Source organism: Varroa destructor, unplaced genomic scaffold (genome assembly GCF_002443255.2).
Source record: "Varroa destructor unplaced genomic scaffold, Vdes_3.0 BEIS01000002.1, whole genome shotgun sequence".
Lineage (NCBI taxonomy): Eukaryota > Metazoa > Arthropoda > Arachnida > Mesostigmata > Varroidae > Varroa > Varroa destructor.
Window position 1 is genome coordinate 36849454 of NW_019211455.1, and position 19273 is coordinate 36868726.

Below are 19273 nucleotides of genomic sequence, written 5' to 3' on the forward strand. Positions count from 1 at the left end.
TCGCGCTCGTAGAGCGTATGCAACCCTCTCCGCTGGCATACATCGCCTGCATCAGTGAGTTAAATAAATAAACATACATCCATTCGTCATAACTGGAACATCGTATACACCGCACCGGCTTAATCGACACATTTCTAGTGTTTCGAAAGTGTTCGATTGAGAAAAGAAATTCTTGCGTCTAGATTATTGAATCCAGGACTGATGTCAGGAGTTTAATTGAGCGGTCATTTGCGTGACACACCTAGGTCGCCAGGATGTCTAAAGTGGTGCCCACAGCTGCACAGTTCTTTGCCGATGAGGGTGATACGGGACCCGAGGATATCAGCCAGCGGGTGCGTTTGATACTTGTGAAAAACGATTCGATCATTATTAGGTTGTCTCTTAATCACTCAGTGTACTCATGTAATATTTACATAATATGCGAATAAAGAGTTATTTTTTTAAGCACGTCTCAATGATTTTACGCCCAACTGTATCTAAAAGCATAAACGATGTTGCCTAATCAGTTAACCATTGCGACCACCTGCCTGGAATAGGCTGCCTATATGAAACTTTTTGGCAAGACTTCTGGTGACGTTCTTTAAGAACACCGATAATAATAATAAAGCGTCGATTAAAATCCTTTAAAACAAGTTAAACAGAACTCTTGTTCTTGTCCAGCTTTATTCAACTCAAAAATGATAAAGAACCTCATGAAAAAATATTCTATGTAACACCTAGGGCCAGTTATAGTTTATTCATGCCTACCCAGCAGTGCGAGTAGGACTAAGCATAATAATTCCTGACATGGATGCCTTTTGAAGTAGGTCACCAGTATGAAACTGTTATTAAAGGTTCCTAATTGCAGAACATTTTGAAAATAACGTTGCATATTGTGCATGGGTCAAGTTAAATGATAATTTCTGCATATTGTGAAAGCTCAGGCGTAGATGTGTTTTTTTACATAGATTGTATTGTGTGTGAAATATGTAGAGACATGGACTTACAAATCTAACTTTATCACCTGGATGTGCATTAACTTTGATTATTTCGAAGAACCTGCACATAACAGTGACTTTTTCAATGCTTTACGGGCCTTAACGGTAATTGACAAATTTCTAGATTACACAGATGTTCGATAATAGTTAATTCAAGCCAAACTTAGAACTTAGTTTAATAGCTTAGAACTTTAATATACTAAGAAAATATTAGTCAATCATCTAACATGAATCTTTCTTATCGTCGATGCGTATAGGTGGTCGCCTTGCTGAACGAAGCTGCAACAGCTGCGAAGGAACAGCATAAAATTCAGAATCTACGTACAGTGCAGGAATTGATCACTCAGAGAGATCCCGGTTTACTCGATAACTTTCTAGATGAAATTCTTGCTTTTCAAAATGATCGAAGCGTGGATGTTAAAAAGTATGGATAGGAAAGTTTTCTAGAGAATTCGTTGCTTTTTAAACTAACCGCTAGTAAAAGAAGAGTTCGGATGAGATATCGCTGAGAAAGCCTATTTCTGTAAAGTTTATTAATTTCCTTTAGTCCAGAGCGGGAAACAGTACAATATATATATATATATAGATATATATATATATATGTATATATAATATAATGTGAATATAACTATTAGCCTTTCACCAGGCATGTGTTACATGTAGTGATTGTAAGACTATAATCCGACTGTTGATGGGAGCGTAATATTAATTTCAATTGATTCGATAGATTTCTCGTAGGGTTTATGGAGGCGTCATGCAAACGCGATCCAGCTATTTTACCTAGGGTCGTAGCTAATATTCAACTGATGCTTAATGAAGAAAATCCAAATATTCAGAAGCGAACGATACAAGCTGCCACACAGCTCTACAAAGTTTGTTTAAAGTAAGCGTTCTCTAATGCCTATTTATATTTATTAATGATTTTATATTGCATGCCTGCTGATAGCAAAAAGAAAATTGAAATGGGAGACCTTTACTGCTTATATATTTATTTCATCTACATAGGTAACCGCAGAACGTGATTTTCAGGACACCGATACGAAATTGTGAGAATCCCTTAAATGAGTAAAGTTTAGAAAATAGTCGTAATACTAAAAGTAAGCTAAAATTTACTTCTCACTCTTTAGGTGGCTTTGCGCATCCAAAAGTACCATGAGCATGGACGACCTTAAAAAAAGAACGTGGAATCATTTCCAACAAATACGGGAGACAGTTTCTGGATTGCTCGACAGCTACAACGATGGGTAGAATCTACTATACTTTTCCTAAAGATATTCAGTTTAAGCTCTATTAAGGGAATGTTACTTGATATACGTCGTTCTTGCTTCACGTATCTTAGCTGTGTGGGTATGAGTATTTATTCTCCATTTCCTTATTATTTTCTTCTAATACAAATTAATAGAATGGTCGGTGCGACAGAGCGAACAATGTTTTTGATAAAAGATCTCAACTAGAATCTTCCCGATTTCTATGTAGCTATAGATTAGGCGTATTTGCCCCTGCTGGTTCTGAATGAATAAGGCGCTTCTAGAGCATTAAGATATTAATTAACTAGCGGATTTTGAAGTTATATTAATAATCAGATAGAGAGAAAACTATATCTTCTTTTTTTTTCATATGTGATTGGCGGGTTGCAGAGTTCGAACGCAGGTGATCAAGTTTATGGAAACTGTCGTTTTATGCCAAACATTTCCTGATGTGCATTCACCACCGAAACGTGCCGATGATGTGGCCTTAGATGACGCTCCCATACACGTGGCACAAGTTATTAAGTTGACTACTCTTGAGCAACAAGCTAAGAAAACTCTCGAAAACCTCGTAGCGTACCATGGTGCAAAGCATATATCATCAATAAACCTCATGACGTGTACTCAGGCTTTAGTCATCGTGGCAACTTCACGGTGAGCAAGTCCACTTTCTTTGTACTTTCATATAAACTGACTATACAGTGTTAAATGAGTTCGGACCCAGCACAAGGTCAGAACTGAATATGCTTATGTTTAAGGAAAGCAATATATGAGCTAGGTACGCTTTTTATTTTTTACTGCGTAAGACACGGATACGTTTTTGGAATTGACATAAAGTATGTGAAAGCTATCGGCAAGTGGTGTCAAGTTTGTTTCAATTAAAGAGTATGCTATATTATCTTTTTCTATCTTCTGACAGTGCGGAGTTCATGCCTCGGGTTATAGCCGCTTTGGAGAAGCTGCATGCCAATTTGCCGCCAACGTTATCGATGTCACAGGTATCGTCAGTCCGTAAACACCTCAAATTGCAGTTACTTTTACTATGCAAGCACCCAGTGGCTTTGAATTTTGCACCCCAGCTTACTGCTCTTCTGTCCGACTTGGGTGCTACGCCTCATGAATTAGCCAAACAACTTCCATCGAAATTTATTCAGGGTGAGTCAAAAGTAATTATTATCGAAAAAAAATGCAGCTGGGCATTATAGGTCAAGGAAGCTACAACTGAAAATAATTAGCAAGGCGTTTTAACTGAAAAATTACCTTCAAAGCAAGTTTTTGTGAATATTCATCTTTGCAGAATCAACCAGAAAGCGAACGATACCTACAGAGGCTCCGATTGCCCCTAAGATGCCCTGGATGATGCCTGTTTCGGTGGGCGGAATTGCCGATGATGATGAAGACGGTGAAGCAGATACTGGACCACGTGGCGTTGCATATCGAGCAGCCGACAAGGACGCTAGTCAGAGCGCTATTGATATAACAGCAGCCGATCTTACTCCGCGTCTTACGACGCTGAACGTTACAGATATTGTTCTCGTTAGCATGGTACGCTACGATGCCATTGAGTAACGTGAAGAATATTCATTATGCTTTACTTATTCATTTGGTTAACTGCCGAGTCCATTCTTCTAAATATCGCAGTTGCGCTAGCGTGTTAAATTAAACATGGGGTCAATTGCTTAAGTAAAGTTAATTCTTGAAAATGTCAGTTTAATAGAGATTGCAGCTCTATATAACGTTTGAATTTAGAATCTTAACTTTTGGAATTTTATTGTTATATATATATATATAGTTATAGGAATTAGTGTTAAAGAAAAATTATGATTTTATTATTAGCTTTAGAAATAACAAATCTAAGTTGTGCATCTACCTGGAAATCGCTTATTTACTGTTCGTCCAGCTAAGAGTTTTCTTATAAGATAATTTGAAAGACCAAAAGATTAGCTTATTGTTTGCATACATGTCACCAAAACCGTCGTGTCAGAACGATGGCATAATAATAATCATTTGACTGCGCGAGAAGAAGCTAGACTGATACCCTTTAAGGCTGTAACCTTAAAGGTTAGTGACTTTTATAGATCGTTGTAAATCGTCGCCATGACGTGTACATCTGAGTCCTTAGCTGAAAAGCGGTGATAATAGGTTCGAATCCTGCAGTGCAACAACATATGCTCCAGTTAAACTAAAAACCTACAGGACTGAGCTTCAAAATTAATAAAAAAAAAAAAGAACCATAAAGGATTGCTTTACTTTCCGGGCCTGATCGTCATACTTTTTAAACATGACGTAGTAACCTTTATTCCATATTGGTATTCTAGCTTCGCCTGCCAGAGGCAATGCCAGCTCCCTTTAAAGAGACCTACACACCGATCGGTTCCGCGGGCACCGAACAACAAATCTCTCATTTGGCTCGTCTCATGGCGTCCCAAATGACGGAGCAAAATCTTGGAAAGGGCGTTGAAGAGATGATGCGTCAAGCTCAAATTGAGATGAGTCAACCGCAAGATAACCAGGTATTCCAGCAAATGATCCTTTTATCGATTAGATATACACAATTTATAGTACTTTTTATGTTGCAATGACCCCACTATTACATGTGATGAATGTTTTAAAAAATGCTATGGGCTTCGACCTCAGTTGATCATTCCGTCAAGGGACCTCCCGTTAATGCGGTTTTGGACTCAAATTTTCTACATCTTCTGTTAATAGGACTCTGCGGAGCCAATGCAGATCGAAACAATTGGCGGTACTAAAATACCTGGGTCCAAAAAAACAACGAAAGAACCGGAAGTTCGAGAAGAAGCTTTGCCACCGCTACTGCCCTCAGGCGCCGAGATCCCTAAAATGCGAGCCCTTCACCTAAATCTAGCAGAGGTCACTCGACCAATGAACAAGGAAGAACTGGAAAGCTTTATGGTTTCGACAGTACGTAGACTCCTGAAGACGGGTCAGTATCGTACAGTGTTTTCATTATGGGGTCTATTAGAGGGTGCAAGTATGTCATCTTAATTTTGGTTTATCTTGGTACGTCTTTTCTCGGTAAAGAAAACCTCTAGTCTATGGCTTTTATTAAAGATTTAAATAAGGAGTTAAGAGTCCTTGCGTTATAGGATTTATTATACAATATACGTGTATAATCTCAAATTCAGTTTCTTTTTTGTAACGTTTTCTCTCAACAAAAGGGACCTGGTTAAAGATTGAAATGAAGCGTGCACTTATATGTATCCCTTGCTATTAGATAAATAGATAAATCAGATCATCGTACAACTAAACAAATCAGCTCAAGCCTTTTTGTGATTCGAACAAATTGTGATCAATTCAGAAAGTCAGCCCATTGCGATGTTGTTTGGAATACGGCTACGATAAATATACACAAATTCTGTGAAGAACTTTCCTAAACGTGCTCACACCAGATTGGTCATTTTCAATGGACTTGTTATTGCTATTGATATTTGTTGTCGATATTTTCCGTACTGGTAATTTTCTGCATAGGACTGACAAAACACTCGAAAGCGCAGCTGAAGACGATTGCTGGCGTGGCTACGCAGCAGCGTGGCGATATAGCGGAGCTGATCCGTGAATTCATTTGCAAGAATGTTCGAGCGAACTCGGACCTTGTCATGATGTGGCTTTTCGAGGAATATACGGCCGATCTTGCTCTCCCAAATTCAGACCCACCGTTAAAAAACTACTCACAGTGCGTTCATGATATCCTCATGGATCTACTTATCAAGGTAGAGACACGGGATCGAGACGTGATCTTTCAAAGGGTATTCATGGAGGCTCCGGTTGTTACAGAGAACGCTATTGATATTTTGCAACAATACTGCCAAAATGAAGTGTCAGTTAACCACGGACTGCACATTTTACGTTCTCTAATTGAATATAGACCCATCCGCCAAAAACACTATCTTGAGCTGCTGCTGCAATTGACAACCAACCACATGGAGGAGGTGCGACAGCAGGCCGTCAAACAGTGCTTAATTCTCGCGCAGAAATCAACCGAGATGAAAGAAGCGGTTGAGAATTACGCTCTTCAGCACCTCCGGGCACTGCTAGAACCATCGCCACCAGCTACCCTTTACCCAAATCAACAAGAGGGTGACAATGTTTGGTTAGAGGATGATGTAAAATTGTGTATGACACTTTATCTGGCCCTGCTGCCGGTTAATCACGCACTGATACACGATCTGGCGCACGTTTATGTAGCAGCACCGACCGATACAAAAAGAACGATACTTTGGTCGCTTGAGCAACCCGTTAAAGGAATGGGCATGGAAAGCCCTGAACTGTTATTGTTGCTTGAAAATTGCCCGAAGCACGCTGAGACGTTGATCACTCGAATCCTGCATCTTCTCACTGAACAAAGTAAGTGACGTATAGTTATAGTTCTGGATCTAATATTTATACGTCGCATTAAATAATTGAAACAACAGTGTAGGAATATAACAATAATAGTTCCCTATATTTTGTGTTTGCTACATTTCAGATGCGCCATCAGCAGAGCTTGTGCGCCGAGTGCGTGATTTATACCATAAACGAGTGGGTGATGTACGTTTCCTTATACCGGTATTGACAGGTCTAACTTATAAGGAAGTGGTAGCAGCACTACCAAAATTAATTAAACTGAACCCGAACGTCATTAAAGAGGTATTCAATCGGTTGCTTAGTTGTGGTGAGTCTGGTGGCCCGATATCGCCAGCAGATCTGCTAGTTGCTTTACACAACATCGAACCATCAAAATGCGACGTTAAGACAGTGATCAAGGCAACGGCCCTGTGCTTCGCTGAACGAAGCGTCTATACACAAGATGTCCTGGCATTAGTACTACAACAGCTCATGGAGCAGAACCCTTTACCCACACTGCTTATGCGATCTGTGATCCAATCATTGACACTTTATCCACGTCTGCTAGGCTTCGTGATGAACATCTTGCAAAGACTTATAAGTAAGCAGGTGTGGAAACAGAAAAAGGTTTGGGAAGGATTTATAAAATGCTGCGAACGCGCTCAGCCACAGAGCTTGCACGTTATCATTCAACTTCCGGCCGAACCTTTACAGGAGCTTTTTAATGAGGCGCCATCTCTTAAGGAGCCCTTGATACAACACGTCACGTCACTCACACAGCATCAGAGGTATGTTCCATTTTAAAAAACAACTATACAAGTTTACTGATTTTTGCGAAGTTTCATGGAAAAACAGACAACGAGGCATGACAAACGCCGAGTATGCACGCAAAATGTGATCTCTGTATGTGTGTGTGCAGAAACAGTGTTTTTTGCATTAACGCTTATATTGTTATTATTACTACCATTGTATTCCAATATGTTTTCGTGTTTTTCCCCATACCTGGTGGTGCATCTCAACCATGTTTTTATTTGACTGAAAGAGGTTCGTATGAGAATGTTGTTTTTCAATAGGTGAATTGGGATACGCATTAACAAACTAAATGAATAAAAATAAGCGATTATCACCAAAAACTTTTTTACGAAATAGCAATAAAATCTATATATCTATCAGTAGTAAGGAAGATTAGATGGGCATAGATAAACATGATATGGATTAAAAATGCATATCTTTGTGAAAAATTAGCATTCCTTTTCATTGTCAAAATTAAAAGTGTGCTGCTCTTCACAGATCTCACATTCCGTTGTCGGTGCTGAAGATCCTGTTTCCCGAAGATGTCGCTTCACAGGTAGCGACTGAAAAGGAGGCTCGAGTGGGAGAGCAACAACAGCCGATGGAACAAGACGACAGTAGTCAGTCTTCTTCCAGAGGTAGAGAATAATGTACATCTAAACAACAAGTCAGTCGGCGACTGTTATCTCCATATCGCTGACCACTCTTCTTAAAGTAATGTCCTGTAATAATCTAGTTATCATCGTAAGCGACGTTATAAATTTCAGACCATACAAGTCGGAGGGTCAAAAAGTTTGTATGTAATAATGTAAGACAATGATTAATGTAAAGGGAGAGAAGCAAAACCCAAATTATTTTTTGTGCATTTGTCAATAGATATTCAGCTTTGTCATGGTGTTAAGATAATAATTATTGTTTCCGGTGAGTGGGATGTGAATTCGAAGCTATAATAAAACGACGCCCTTATAAAAGCAGTTATAAGGCTGGATACGTGATATTTAGAATTTTCCTATATAAGGGCTGTGAAATAGATTTGGATTAGGGTTTTGCGAATCGAATGTTCATTAAAATGACCCTCTGTGGTCGTATAACAGCTTTTGCAGAGCCCGTACGGAGCCCTGCTTTAATAAATCCGTCGCTATAAATTTATATAATTTCCAAGATAATTTACTTGTGAAAACGTATTTTGTTATATACGCAGAAACTGAATAGTGTATGGCTGAAAACATTTATTATAGGAAATGATATGCAGACATTATTTTAACGAACATACAATTGAGATTTATGAGTGTATGCACTAGAAACTGCTACAGATGCAAACAGAAGCAGCATTAATTTTTGACAATTTGGATGAGATAAGGACAACTGAAGTATTGCTTTGTTGAATATTCAAATCACTTCTAAAAAGAGGAGCTGTATAGAGTATTGAAATCGAAGTAATAACTGAAAAAAGCTTCCGAGATGAAGTTAAGTATTGAAGCATATTAAACATCTGAGTTTGGTTTTTGTATAAATGAAGGTGTGCGTGAGTTCATTGTCGTACTGAAAAATATCTTCGTAGTGATCGTTTCGAGCACGTTTGCAAACTACACAACTCTCAACCCTAACAATTACTCCTTGGCATATATAGGGGAGGATGGGGCTGTATGGGTGCTTCTTCCACAAGGTGACCGAAGTAACCTTATTATAATTCGTTAATTTCCAAGAAAGTATCAATTGATTAAAAGATATCTATGCCTATGTTGACCCAATAGGTAAGGTTACATAGGCCAAAGATGCAGCTATTTGGGCCACTAATGATTTCATGCAAAGTAGTCAGTCAATCTACAAAACGGAAGACCAAACGTTTTTCTTCAAGAAAGACTGTGATTATGGCTAGAGAAGCCAATGTTTTATAATCATTTATTGCCAAGCTAGGCAGATAATTTTTTAGGATTCATCTATCATAGAACCACACACAGTTTTGTTGTGCAATGTGAAATCGACTTCTGAATGGGTGATTTTGTTACGAATAATTATTCAGGGTGAATTCTGATCTTATTATAAGCAATGTGGTCCATATGTCAACGATGTTGTTTTATCCGAACGATGCGTTATGCCAATAAAGTCGTGAAAATGTTTTTCAAAAACAATGTGACGCATTGTCAAACGGCATGTTACGATTCAGCCTTAGTTGAACTTGACCTATGTACACATATATACACACACACACTCAGTTACTATGGGCTATGAGGCTACTTGGTTCCTTCAATTTCTTTGTAAAACTAATACGAGTGGTATTTTGTTTCACAAATGCTCGAAACACAGTAGCCCATATAGACCGCAGCTAAATGGCTTTAAAGTCACATGCTTTGGGCAGTATGTTCCGTCGAGTCAGCGTTAACGTCATTTGAAAACTGGAGTTTGGTTGCAGTAGATGTACTGATATAGTTAAGATACCTTTATTCCGACTTAAAATAGAGCGCCTTGAAGGTAAATTGTCTGCAAATAATTTTTATGCGTCTGCACACATAAAAATTGTACTTTTTATGACACAGATCGCTATTACTTTTCATTATACATCAGCCGCTTGAGAAGTGGCTCGAATTCGTTATGTTTCTGTAGAGTTGTGCAAACACAAATGCGGATAACAAAATTTTCGTACGGCACTCAGACGTGGACTTTTTTGTACTCGACTTCCTTCGAATGGTTTAAAACTTGGTGGTTCGTGGTGGAGGTTCAGTACCTAGGCGATATCATGGTTACTCACGTGTTGCTTTCGCTCAACTTTCTAAATAACTTTATCAAGTCTATACGTAGTGCGGCCTGTTGTACTAGGCGTCAACTAGCCTCATTTTTTTACTCTTACTGAATGCATAATCTATCTGCAATTTGAGTTATTCCTTTTTGCGGCGAATATGTTAATCTACGTAAGCGTCCACCATCAATGGTTAACGTTAGTAATTCGACCAGTCTTGAAATACGGACTAAGGAGTTCAAATGGCACGCGAGTCATTGCGTCTTGACACCCGAAGATGACATAAAATGTAGACGCATTGCTATTGTGTTGTTCCATGGTTAAACGATAAACTACTTATACTCCTCCTACCTAGAATTTGTAGACTGCAAGCGTGATGTTTGAGACCCGAAATATGGTAATTTGTGCCTAGTCAAGATGAAGCCATAGGATACTCTAGTAGATGTCTACAGCTTTGATATGCAAATCGATAATCTGATCTGGATATAGGACAAGAGGCTAATCAAGTAACTATTTTTGCCGAAATTTCTTTTAGGATAGGGTATACCTTTGGTTTCATCCCGTCAGTCAAACGAGCCTGGACAGAATTTATCCTCATATCATAATTAAATTGTAAAATATAGCAGACTTTTTGCTCAGCTTCAAAGTGCTGAATTTCCATTCAGAATAAAGGCATTCCAAAAATTTGACCACATTAAGTTTTGTCAAATTTCAGCTTCCAAACGACATCAGTCAACTGATCAGCCGACCCGACGCGACTCATATTACTTGAGACGTACTTTTCTACAACCCAATGCAATGACTATAAGACTGGATTGTAGTTAGCTTTGATTTAGGGGAAACTGTAATAGAACGATAAAGTGGTTATTTTGCTCGTCCATCGTCCAATGAAAATTCAACAAAATGAAACAAAATACTTAGCTGTTCTATATAGCCCCATCTACTGAACTTTGATTAAGAATACAATAACGCGAATTGTACTTAACTTCCAGTTTTTTTAGCAGTGTTCTTTTTTAGCTATAAGTCGAAAGACATGTCTCCGAAATAGCGTGTAGAGCTAGCATTAGTTTTTCAGTTTGAGCAGCTTTTTCGAAAAGTGCCACGTTAGAAGCGTCTTCTACGATCTCCTATAATAACGGAATGACACCACAAGTGTCAGGAAGACCAGTTGTCCATGTGGTTGTTAAGGATGAAAACACTGATCGTAGTACCTTAAGGATAACTGCTCTGTTACAAAAACTTTACTGAAGACGACAGTGTTTAACGTAGCTGTATGTACATATGTACTCTTAACCTATTTTATGTAAACAGATAACGTTTAAATGCCGCCTAACATTTTCTCGAGTTTTTTAAATTGATTGCCGCATTCATTCTATTTTACTTAACAGCGTCAATATTTCTTTGATCTAGGTGAATCACAATTGTTTCCTTAACTAAATCCAGAGGATTCAAGTAGTTACGTTCTAGACCAGAATTGTTTCGTCGAAATTGTTCTTTAGATTCCTAGAATAAGTCCCTGTTGGATATTCTAATTTTAGCTGCGTCCACACAATTGCTTTAAAATGCAATGCCTACGGTAATGCATAACAATACTTCTCAATGGTTACTTGGTGATGTTCCCTAATTAACTAAGCATACAATACAAAGATCATAAATAAAGACATCGAGATGTAAGTTATGGGGCCATACACTTTAGCTCGGTTACACCGAAGCGCCTCGTACGCCGAATTTATTTTGCGGCAGCAGCCTTCTTGGCTATAGCCTTGAATGGGTCTACTTTTGGGGGCTTGTTCCTTTTCAAAGCTTTCTTCAAGTGACGCATACGACCTGTACCAGGGGCCTTCCTGCGCAGAGCCTTCACTGACCAGTTATCTGAAGCCACAGGGAACAAACTTATGTAGCTGAAGTTAATAAATTATAGTATTGTCTTCTTTAATTATCGGTAAGCATTAAACGCGTATTGTAGGACTCAAATTTAAAGATGCTAATTGCAAAATAATCTTGATAAAAGGAATGTAATATGTAACGTCAGTACGTTTCCTATACAACAAAAAACATAAACGCATGTAATTATTTTAAATATCCACATAGAAAATACAACAATACGACGTTGATGAAGCAGAACCAGTCAGATCTCAGATAAGTGATTAGAGGTATTCTGTCGGTTCACACTGTTTCTGTTAGTTCCTTGTTTGAGCCGACGTACTCAGATCGGCTCGAAGTGATTAAGCTCAGAAGTAATTGACGACCTGTTGTTCATCTCATACTGGTTAGAAGTAAACCATCGATAAATCGGCTTTACGTCCGATAATATTATTAAATGTTGCTTCAGACGGCTGGTGCTTTTCGATACGAAATGAATATCTCTGTTTACTTTCGTAAGTTCAATGGGTAAACACGTTACCACAGTATCATATCACGAGGAAGTATAGAGATCATAAAGTATAGGAAAGCCTAAAACATAGTTAAACACTTACAGCTTCTGATCTTCGGATCCGGATAACCACAACATGCGCAGCGGCTTTTCTGGATATGATAGGAGGATTTACCACAACGACGGCACAAAGTGTGCGTCTTGTTATGGCGCTTTCCGAACGATGAGGTACCCTTCGTCTGAAAACCGCAAATGCATTTAACACAGTGAATGAAATGGACATTCTGAAGAGCTCTAAGTATGTTTCCCCGTAATATTCTCTCAACAATAGATGTGTAAATACTTCTTCATAGAGACTACATCTGCACATCCACGCGCCGCACGTATGCAACTGCAAATACACATTTCACTACATCATAGAACACGGCCCACCTGCCGCTTACGTGATGCTCCGCCTACACTTAAATCTCAATAAGCTTATTTGGATTAATCTAAAAAACATGTCCAATATAAATTTAAGGCTTGTTTAATTAAAAAAACTAGCGATTTCTTGAGATTTTTTTTCGAATTCATATGAACGCACCATGATTCACAGGCTCCTGTTTGCAAAAGAGTCGACTTCTCTGTTGTTCGATACCGAAACCATTCGATATAGAGGGCGCCACATTTGCCCAGTTGAATTTAATAAAAACTAACCAAAGTATTTATTTGCGTGATTGACTGGGGTTACTTAGGCTGAATTTCTCTTGAGTTGATCGTGAAAACTAGAATGCATTCGACATATGTTGCTGCCTATATTCGAAGATAATTCCATCAACCGCCCGATCCATATGTAAACAGAGGCAGTGTCGCCGGCCATGTCTACTGGAGCAGAACGGCTCGAGGGGACAGTGTATTGTGAGTGTTGCTAAATGTGCGTTTACCAACGATCGAGGTAAAAAACGTATTAACGATGCTTTAAAACCTATTATTAATTAATGCATTTTCTTAAAGGTCCAATCTGCTGAAGGGCAAAATGGTGACGGCAACTTGCCGATAATAATAATTCTTGTGTGAGTTTACATTTGCGCGCTTTCGTGAAGCTTTTAAGCAAACTGCGTTGCCTAAAATCGTCGGTCTATGCCAGATAATAATAGATTTGTCAACTCGATAAATTCATAGTGCAAGATGTTTCTTTTTGATTTTGTCGATGATGTATTAAATCTGCTTAGCAAATATCTTTTATTCAAAGGTTATTGAGGAATTTGGGTTGTGGTAAAATCAGAGAAAATGTCTTTGAACTAACATTCAACATATTGTTGTGATTGAAATTTATTTCATTACGGTATCAGCAGAAAAGAAGCCAACTGATTCCGAAAGGTGTTACAGGAAACATGGGTCGTCGTCGGAGTAAACGCAAGCCACCTCCAAAACGCAAAAATATCGAAGCTTTAGATACGATGTTCAATTGCCCTTTCTGTAATCACGAACGTTCGTGTGAAGTAAAGATGTGAGTAATACAAAATTTGTTGGCTTTTTATCAGATGATAGTATGTGAGGTAAAATATTTAAAAAATGTTCTATTTTCTGCGATCAGTTTACGTTATAGTATGTAGCTTGACCATATGATCTATTGAAGTCAAAAGTATCAGCTGATCGCTTGCTACTCACAACTCAGCGGAATGTCTGTAGAGTGTGGACCTGTTAAGCAATGAAACTGGTCATTTCGCCATCGCATAAATAAACAATAGAACATACAGCTATTATTGGCATGCAATTGAATCTGTTTCATCAATACTTACATATAAAGCTTGGTAAATAAATGTGGCCAGTGTTAACAATAATTGTCTTTTTTAATAAATACTTGGCCTATCGCTATCTATAACTGTAAAAAATAGAGGTACGCATAAGGGGCATACATGCATTATTCGCCGTTAGTTTGAAAACTGTTTGGGATATTAATTGTAAGGAGTAGAATATATATTAGGTGTTGTCTTTTATCATTAGAAACTTTACGGTAGAGTGCACTTTGCTATTTTTGCGGTGAGTTTGGTTAGAGTCAAACAACTTACACAACATCAACTGTAGTATTCTTTCCTGCCGCGCATGGGTCCTTTAATAGGCGAAGTGATTAATTTTTGGCAATAAAGGGTGATCGTTTGATGCAATATTAACATAGTTCCGCAAATAAAATTTGGAAAAAAAACGAACTGAAGCAAATGAATAAGTCTTGAGGATATTTACACTTCGAAGAAGCATGGTTTAGTGTAACCTTTCTAATGGTAGTTCGATTCATAGTTTTTGAAGCGCTTGGTAATTTATTATGCTTTAAACTGAGAGAATATATTATATATTTGGTAAACGTGGGTGTCAGGCAATGTTCTTTCGTAGTTGGGTTTATTGTAAAATTTTAATAAAAAGTTTAAAAACAAGATGTGCGCATGAAACAACACTTATATTGATTCGGTGGTTGCTGAAGCTCTACCAATAAGAAGCCAATTTGGCAGAGATTGCGTGCTTGAATGTGAGCATCAGTGCAGAAGGCTCTTTGGACATCTTTGACATAAAAACAACTATCTACAGAGGAAGAGTGATGGCGTTGACCTGAGGCATCCTCTCTGTGTAGATTGTTACTACTTAAAGGCGTAACTTAAAAGAAAAATATTATCAATGCCTGTAGTGCCGGAAGGACACATTCCCCTTAGGGGAATCGATACTGGTTAGCGATGGAGACCACGTGGCTGCGTGGCCGAGAGTGGCACCTCAACATTTTTATAGTCGAATTCAAGAGACTCCGAGAGCTATAGGTCTGTCCAGACCCACAGTCAGCCAAAGACCAAAAGCAAATAAAAGCTCATACTGTGAATCACCTGCCATAAAAGTCACACAGGTGTGTTACTTAAAGACCCCTCTACATGGAAATATAACTAACAAGCGAAAATGCTGAGTAAGGCAGATTATGCTTTGTGAGAGTTTTTTTGAAATTGATTAGGTTAAAGATCATAATGTGCCTAGTATAGGTCGTTGTAATCACGATAATTTAGTAAGGTGGAAATTTGAACTTCGAGTAGCCTAAGTATCGAGCAGCATGTATGAGAAACACAGTAAGTACGCGAAAGCGTGAGTCGCTTTGTTGCGTATGACTGTACAGCACCTTAACCTACACTGATCAAATTGTCTAAACAATACACCATTTTAAATTAGAGGAAATATGCAGTTTGAGGGTAAATGTATGATGTGCACTTTCTTTTACGTCCTAAGAGATTTTCGGATAAATGTGAAAATATTTAACTTTACTATTTGAATTGTTTGGCGTAAGTAAGAATTCGTAGATACGTAATATGTTAGGACTATCTCAAAAACACCTGTCAACGATGTTTTGGATGTCTAGCACATAGGTCTGGCCTGTCGAGAAAGCAGTTAACAAAAAATGATATGCCTGAGAAAAATCACGTTCATACTAAAAAGTATGAGAGCTTTGGCTGTAAATTCTAATGGAAAACGCCGCGCTTCGTCACCAAACAAATGGAGTAAGAAAAAGCGCTTGTTTAGATACTGCATAGTGTTAACAATTTGTATTATTATTATTCTTATTATTAATAATAGGATTAGAAGTGGAAGGTGCAAAATCTACCAAAGCCATGAATCTACCAAACAGCACTAATTAATGAAGCAGTGTTAACACTAAACACGACAACGAATGTCGGAAATATGCTCCCTGACATCATTCTTCAGTAAAAACCCATCGATAGAGCCCAATATTCCTAATGCAAGTAGTACGAAATAGTACTTCTTTGAATCGGTGTATCTGGATTTTTTTCTCAGAGTCTGCGTTGTCTGCCACCCACAAGTGCAGTGGAGACGACGATTTCAGCCATCTGGGCAATTGGAAAACAGCTTTTTCAAGGGATCGTGAACGGCTTGGAACTTGAAGCGCTTTGACTTCACATCTTTGTCGGAATTGCGGCGTTTACATATTGAAGGGATATGGATATAATCTCATCCTCACTTGAGTGTTGCGTTATCTTTAGCTTTAGATAATTTAGGTCGGACATGACCGTCAATTACGAATGCAGCAAGAGACCCAAACCGGTCCATATAAACCTTGCAATGTAGGAGTGCCTTCCTTCCTTTGCTTTTAACCGCAAGCTTCTTTGCTATTGTTAGGCTTGCCTTTTTCTATATATTGCTTTGCAGCTTTTCGTCAGTACTTCGCGGAAGCGTTTTTTTGTGATAGTGAGTTCCTACTTCTTTATTATATTGTCTATTTTTCTATTTTATTGAGCACTTTCCCACTGTACTAGCGTGCTACTGCACGAACTGTTAGTTCCTGATTCAAAAACGAGGTTTGAGCAGCTTGAGCAGTTGGCATTTAGTTACCACAGTTAGGTGTATTTTGCCCAAGCCAACTAGCATCGTAAAAAGTCTCCTGTGCTGTAAATGAAGACGTTTGCTTTCGGGAACCACGATCTTGGCGATTAAATAAGGTCTTACCTCCACATCATTCCCCATAGATATTTAATAGCTCTCGACTGATCTCATTAACATCTGCATATTAATTTTTCATTTATTATTTTCAGGGATCGAGTACGCAATACAGGACGAATAACATGTAGGGTCTGTTTAGAAGATTTTCAGACCCAGATCACCTATCTTTCTGAGGCAATCGATGTTTATGGCGATTGGATCGATGCGTGCGAAAATGCCAATCACTGATGACGGAGAACATGGAAATAAGGAAGGGTAGCCCAAAAAAGATCACATTAACATATAAACTGGTGTATACACATTATATATTTATATATAATATATACAGATTTATTGAACTGATGCAAGTCGTGAGCTCTTCAGTTAGCGAAGAATTATGCAAATGGTTGACTTAATTACCGCCTATGCTTGTGTATATATTATGCGTTGCGCGAAGAAGACTTATAAAACCATACCATTGTTTGACTAAATGCCAAAATGTTTTAAATAAACCAAATGTGCAAATTATGTAAATTAAAACCCACTTTTTACGTTTCACTTTTTTTTTGTATTTTCACTGCTAGCTTTATTATTATTCAGTATTTTCATATAACATTTGTAATTCAAGTATATGTTCTACATAGCTCTTATATAAATAGACTCACTTAACGGTATGTACTAACATTTACGAAATATTAAAAATAGATTATATGTACTCTATCACCCATTAACATGTATACGTGTATGACTCCAAACGATGCTTTCAAAGCTATTTAGCTGCTATATATATTTTCCTATACATATATTACATTTATTGAAGGGAAGGATAAACTTATATATTTGTAGCGTCTGTGCTTCTCAGCTTCGGCTCGTTGTTAGGCCAAAGTGGACCGCTAAAAGAAAGGTGGCCTACAACTAGTAAAACCTAGTAAGATAATTGTATTACCCCATTTATTATATTCATTAGCCTGGTATCTACGCTTTACGTCAACACGTATTACATATACGTATTGACGTAATGTTATACCAACGTTTGCGTATGTGACACATTGCATAATTGCGTCCATCATCAAATGGGGCAAACCCGTTAAAATATTGGACGTTCCATAGCTTAATCAAATTAAAAATATATGACGTGTCTGTAATGTGATAAAAACGATTCATCCAGCTGTAATGATAAAAGTTATTCAATTATTCTCGATGTGGCGATTGTGTAAGAAGGACACAGGTTTAGTTTAGTCATTGTATCATCGTTTATGTATAGACGCACATCAAAGACCCATGATAGTAATAACCAATGATCTTCTTACATGATGTCTTACTGTCATTTCTGGCACATGTCAAATGAATTGTAATTCCTCTTTGTATAAGTATTTTGTATTGGTGTATTGAAAAATTTTCTGGCTGGCTTTACCGGTTGCATGAGCCCCATCATCATCATAATGTCGTTTCCAATTACAAGAATCTGAGCAAACTTTGTTTTCCATGGCGAGAGTCTGCCCTATCTGCCATTTATCAATACAACTTCATCAACACTATAAAGGAAAGGAAGTAAATCTGCAGTGTTAAGAAGCCAGACCGACCGTCTACTGTTAACACACGTGATGTTCGCCAACATTGCTCTCATGAAATCATCACCGTTTAATTAGGTCTTTATGAGCGCTTTTGTTATTTCAGTTACTGCATACACGTTCTTTCGGAACCGTACAGCACGCGCACTGATAGTGCGCGTCGTGATTTAGGCTTATTTTGTTCAATCGTAGACCAGGCCTAGCATGTTTCTTCGTCCATTTCTCTGTTGATGTTACCGATGACAGAGAGTATTGGTCAGGCAGTATTGCGCTTTCTGTAGTAACAAATCACTTTCAACCCTTTCTGTACCTAACATCTCTATAATAAGATAGTATTGTATTCTCATATCTCTTATTTGCTCAAGCTTATTATAATAGCGTTGCAACGGATGAAACGCTGAAATAGCAATAGTAATCATAATCGCATTAGCAGCCAGTATTATCAGCAACAGGTTCTTTGATTTCTCGATCGCTGCTTTTTAAGGCAAGAGGCACATTATTCTCGATTATTGGATTTTCTCGAGTGCAGAATTCTAGAGAACGTGGTTCATTTGAAGCAACGCCAGATATAAAGCTCACCAGTTAAGGCATGATAGCGCACTTTTATGCAAAAAGAAAAACAAACAACGAAACAAACTGGAAAACTAGTTTGTATTGAAATGTATATATGACATTCGACAAATGATCGTTCAAGCACAGCGCTGTTCCATTTTCCGCGAATATAGCTTGTATTGAGGCAACGTCAGTAGGTGCGCGACAATTGGAAATCATCGTGTTATATA

At 38.1% G+C, this 19273-nt stretch overlaps 4 protein-coding genes across 7 annotated transcripts in view; 2 read left to right on the forward strand and 2 right to left on the reverse strand.

Moving 5' to 3' along the window:
* The first annotated feature begins 79 nt into the window (after positions 1–79).
* Sym (symplekin scaffold protein) lies at positions 80–9495 on the forward strand. Its single transcript, XM_022791005.2, has 12 exons — positions 80–332; positions 1235–1401; positions 1705–1860; positions 2105–2221; positions 2615–2878; positions 3144–3379; positions 3522–3769; positions 4543–4737; positions 4934–5171; positions 5717–6592; positions 6714–7359; positions 7862–9495. The coding sequence occupies exons 1-12, from the start codon at positions 255–257 to the stop codon at positions 8010–8012; spliced, it is 3372 nt and encodes a 1123-aa protein (XP_022646740.1). The 5' UTR covers positions 80–254; the 3' UTR covers positions 8013–9495.
* Positions 9496–11771: 2276 nt separating this feature from the next.
* On the reverse strand, positions 11772–13199 carry RpL37a (ribosomal protein L37a). Of its 2 annotated transcripts, none has more exons than XM_086979623.1 (3): positions 13058–13199; positions 12578–12713; positions 11772–11972 (listed from the first exon to the last, which is right to left on the reverse strand). In XM_086979623.1, exons 1-3 carry the CDS (start codon positions 13058–13060, stop codon positions 11830–11832), a joined length of 282 nt encoding a protein of 93 aa, XP_086835749.1. In that variant the 5' UTR covers positions 13061–13199; the 3' UTR covers positions 11772–11829. The 2 variants fall into 2 exon arrangements, with proteins under 2 accessions (XP_086835749.1, XP_086835748.1); XM_086979622.1 differs by lacking the exon at positions 13058–13199 and adding an exon at positions 12818–12859.
* Positions 13200–13261: 62 nt separating this feature from the next.
* LOC111244201 (transcription elongation factor 1 homolog) lies at positions 13262–17464 on the forward strand. 3 transcript variants are annotated; one of them, XM_022791006.2, is made up of 3 exons: positions 13262–13408; positions 13809–13963; positions 17034–17464. In XM_022791006.2, the coding sequence occupies exons 2-3, from the start codon at positions 13848–13850 to the stop codon at positions 17167–17169; spliced, it is 252 nt and encodes an 83-aa protein (XP_022646741.1). In that variant the 5' UTR covers positions 13262–13408; positions 13809–13847; the 3' UTR covers positions 17170–17464. The 3 variants fall into 3 exon arrangements, with proteins under 3 accessions (XP_022646741.1, XP_086835750.1, XP_086835751.1); XM_086979624.1 differs by having other exon boundaries at positions 13282–13408; positions 13806–13963; XM_086979625.1 differs by having other exon boundaries at positions 13328–13408; positions 13843–13963.
* A 1523-nt stretch (positions 17465–18987) lies between these two features.
* LOC111243665 (uncharacterized) overlaps positions 18988–19273 on the reverse strand; it is a 9710-nt gene continuing 9424 nt past the window's right edge. Inside the window, exon 8 of the mRNA XM_086978469.1 lies at positions 18988–19024. Within this exon, the coding sequence (XP_086834595.1) occupies positions 18988–19024 (37 nt within the window). The remainder of the gene's footprint in view (positions 19025–19273) is intronic.